At 39.8% G+C, this 3280-nt stretch overlaps 1 protein-coding gene across 1 annotated transcript; it reads left to right on the plus strand.

The window, feature by feature from the left end:
- The first annotated feature begins 287 nt into the window (after positions 1-287).
- On the plus strand, positions 288-2624 carry LOC106312950 (26S protease regulatory subunit 6B homolog). The gene is made up of 6 exons (XM_013750656.1): positions 288-842; positions 960-1190; positions 1284-1442; positions 1614-1766; positions 1928-2011; positions 2293-2624. Exons 1-6 carry the CDS (start codon positions 390-392, stop codon positions 2425-2427), a joined length of 1215 nt encoding a protein of 404 aa, XP_013606110.1. The 5' UTR covers positions 288-389; the 3' UTR covers positions 2428-2624.
- Positions 2625-3280: the final 656 nt, after the last annotated feature.

The raw sequence follows: 3280 nt of genomic DNA on the forward strand, positions 1-3280 counted from the left end.
GTAAAGAGGTAAATTGTGTTGTGTGTAAAAAATAATAAATTTAACTACGGTAAAAAGAGTTAACTAGAGTAGTCATGGTTCTAGGGTAGTTCAGTCATTTGAGTACAGTAAAGTACTCCACATGTAGAGAGTATGTCTAGTTGATATGGAAGAAGGATAAAGTATATGTGAATGTAAAATCTACATATTCTAGTGGTCAGAATCAAAATCGGTATGATGTTGGGCCTTGGTTAGAGACATAAGGCCAATCAAAATCGTCACACTATATTATTTCGTCGTTCACAATCGCAATTTTCTTCTTTTTTTTCTTTTTTTTCTTTTTTTTGATCAACTGACTTTTCTTCTTCTCCACTCCAAAAAACTCCACAGATCTCTCCGACGAGACGACAATGGCCGCAGCGATGGTTCTCGACCCTAAAGCATCTCCGCCACTGATGGATCAATCCACAACCGACGAAGAAGATCCCTACTCCCGTCTCAAATCCCTCGAACGGCAGCTAGAGTTCACGGACATCCAAGAGGAATACGTTAAAGACGAGCAAAAGAATCTCAAACGAGAGCTCTTGCGCGCTCAAGAGGAGGTCAAGAGAATCCAATCCGTGCCCCTAGTGATTGGCCAGTTCATGGAGATGGTGGATCAGAACAACGGCATCGTCGGATCCACCACAGGCTCCAATTACTACGTTCGGATTCTCAGCACCATCAACAGAGAAGACCTGAAGCCTTCTGCTTCCGTCGCCCTTCACCGTCACTCGAACGCCCTCGTCGATGTTTTGCCGCCTGAGGCGGATTCTAGCATCTCTCTTCTTAGTCAATCCGAGAAGCCTGACGTCTCCTACAATGTAAAGTCTCCTCCTTTTTCTAAATTAGGGTTCTGGGTTTTTGAAAAGGTCTTGGCTTTATATAGATTAGGGTATTATGGGTTTTTGAAAAGAGATTAGCTTTTGTTGTTGTTGTAGGATATTGGAGGATGTGATATTCAGAAGCAGGAGATTCGCGAGGCTGTTGAGTTACCACTTACCCACCACGAGCTTTACAAACAGATTGGTATTGACCCACCACGAGGTGTCTTGCTCTATGGACCTCCTGGGACTGGGAAGACTATGTTGGCTAAGGCTGTTGCTAATCACACAACAGCTGCTTTCATTAGGGTTGTTGGCTCCGAGTTTGTGCAGAAGTACCTCGGCGAGGTATTGAAAAAAAATCATAGCTTTGTTCATTGTTTGAGGCTTTTTATATTGGGTGATTGTAGTTGGTGACTGTAACTTGTACTTTGATTGCAGGGACCTCGTATGGTTCGTGATGTCTTCCGTCTTGCCAAGGAGAATGCTCCAGCTATCATCTTTATTGATGAGGTTGATGCCATCGCTACTGCTAGGTTCGATGCTCAGACTGGAGCTGATAGGGAAGTTCAGCGTATTCTCATGGAACTACTTAATCAGGTCAGAACAGGAAACAATTTAGTGTATGTATTTATTTTGATATTCTCTTGAGGTGTAATTCAGATCTTATGGTGTAGACTATGGACTTCAAGATTGTGGTCTATAAATGCCATGATGCCTAGTTTCAGGTTAAGTTGTGTTCTAACTTGTTTTTGGTGAATTTCGATGTAGATGGATGGATTTGACCAGACCGTAAATGTCAAAGTCATAATGGCCACCAACAGAGCAGACACTCTTGATCCTGCTCTCTTACGTCCTGGGAGACTTGATCGTAAGATTGAGTTCCCCCTTCCCGATAGACGTCAAAAGAGGCTTGTTTTCCAGGTTAGTTAACTACTACAAGTACTTGAATGCTGAATTAACTTGTGAAAGAAATGTTAAACCAAATGTTTCTTAAGAGAATGTGTTTAAATTTTAATGATCTTTAATCACATGACATGTCATACTTTCTGTCTTATTGACTCTTTTTTTTTTTCCTTGTGTAGGTATGCACCGCCAAGCTGAACCTAAGTGATGAGGTTGACTTGGAAGACTATGTTTCACGGCCTGATAAAATTAGCGCTGCTGAGGTTAGTTTACTTTGCTTGCTTTTATATGCTTCCCACTAGAGTTTGCCTCTCCGTTGTTTCTATATCACCACCTAATGATTTTCTAAGAATTGTGCACGTGAGATAATGCGTAAAACCCAACATTGGCGGTTAGGTGGTTTGATTTACTTTATCTGGTAGTAATGTTGATGGAAACTGACCCTACAATGATTGCATGAAAATCCTTACATTTGAGTATTTTGCAACCAAAGATGATAGATATCAAGTAACATACTAATTCAATATTATGTTGAACAACGCAGATAGCAGCAATCTGCCAGGAAGCTGGAATGCATGCGGTGCGTAAGAACAGATATGTGATACTGCCCAAGGATTTCGAGAAGGGTTACCGCTCGAATGTGAAGAAGCCAGACACGGACTTTGAGTTCTACAAGTGAGTAGAAAGCGAAGATGGGAATCAGATTATGCGTTTTGTTGAAATTCAAGTGTTTTTTTAGTGGACATGAATTTGCCTGTTTAATGTATGACCTAAGTTGCATCTCTAATTCATGAAGCTCAAGTTCACACATGTTTGTGTTTCTTTAGTCTCCCTGCCTTTACAGTTCAATCTATAAAAAAACAGTGGAGTTACATCTCTAATTCTTTGGGTTTGTGTTTAGTCTCCCAGCTTTCTACAGTTACATTTATATAAAAGAAAAAGTAGTGGGTGCCTGAAATTTGGCAAGTAAGCACCAGGTGATAGCATCAATGTCTTGTGTCTGATTCCATGCCCGGCACCATCCACAAACACAAAATGCTTCTCACTCATCTTCAAATCTTCTTATACATCCAGTATTTCTTCCTACAATTATCTTTTGTAGCTAGGTATCTTTCTGTACATTGCTATGATGCGCTTGTCATCATGTCAATTTTTATACATTAGAAGAACGATTTTGAAAATGCAGCATTGTCCAAACTGACAAAGTTTATCACGTTCTTCTCCACCATACGATGTAAATATTATACTCTTTTTTTTTTTTTGCGAAGAATGTAAATTTCATTACTAGAATGATGGTTTGGTTATAATTTGAATGAACCAGAATCTGCTTATGAAAGCTATTCTGTTCTTAAGGACCCCAAAAAAGTTTTAAAAAGATCCTTAAGAAACTAAAATTAAGTCCAAGGCAAACCAGTAGAGGTGAGCAATGAAAATAATATGAACTAGGACTAGTGACAACTGATTACATCCCTAACACACCGCTTCTCGATCCTGGAAAAGACCAAGAGAATAGCAAAGACAGCAGTTCAACA

The sequence above is a fragment of the Brassica oleracea genome, chromosome C9, assembly GCF_000695525.1.
Source record: "Brassica oleracea var. oleracea cultivar TO1000 chromosome C9, BOL, whole genome shotgun sequence".
In the NCBI taxonomy this organism is placed as follows: domain Eukaryota; kingdom Viridiplantae; phylum Streptophyta; class Magnoliopsida; order Brassicales; family Brassicaceae; genus Brassica; species Brassica oleracea.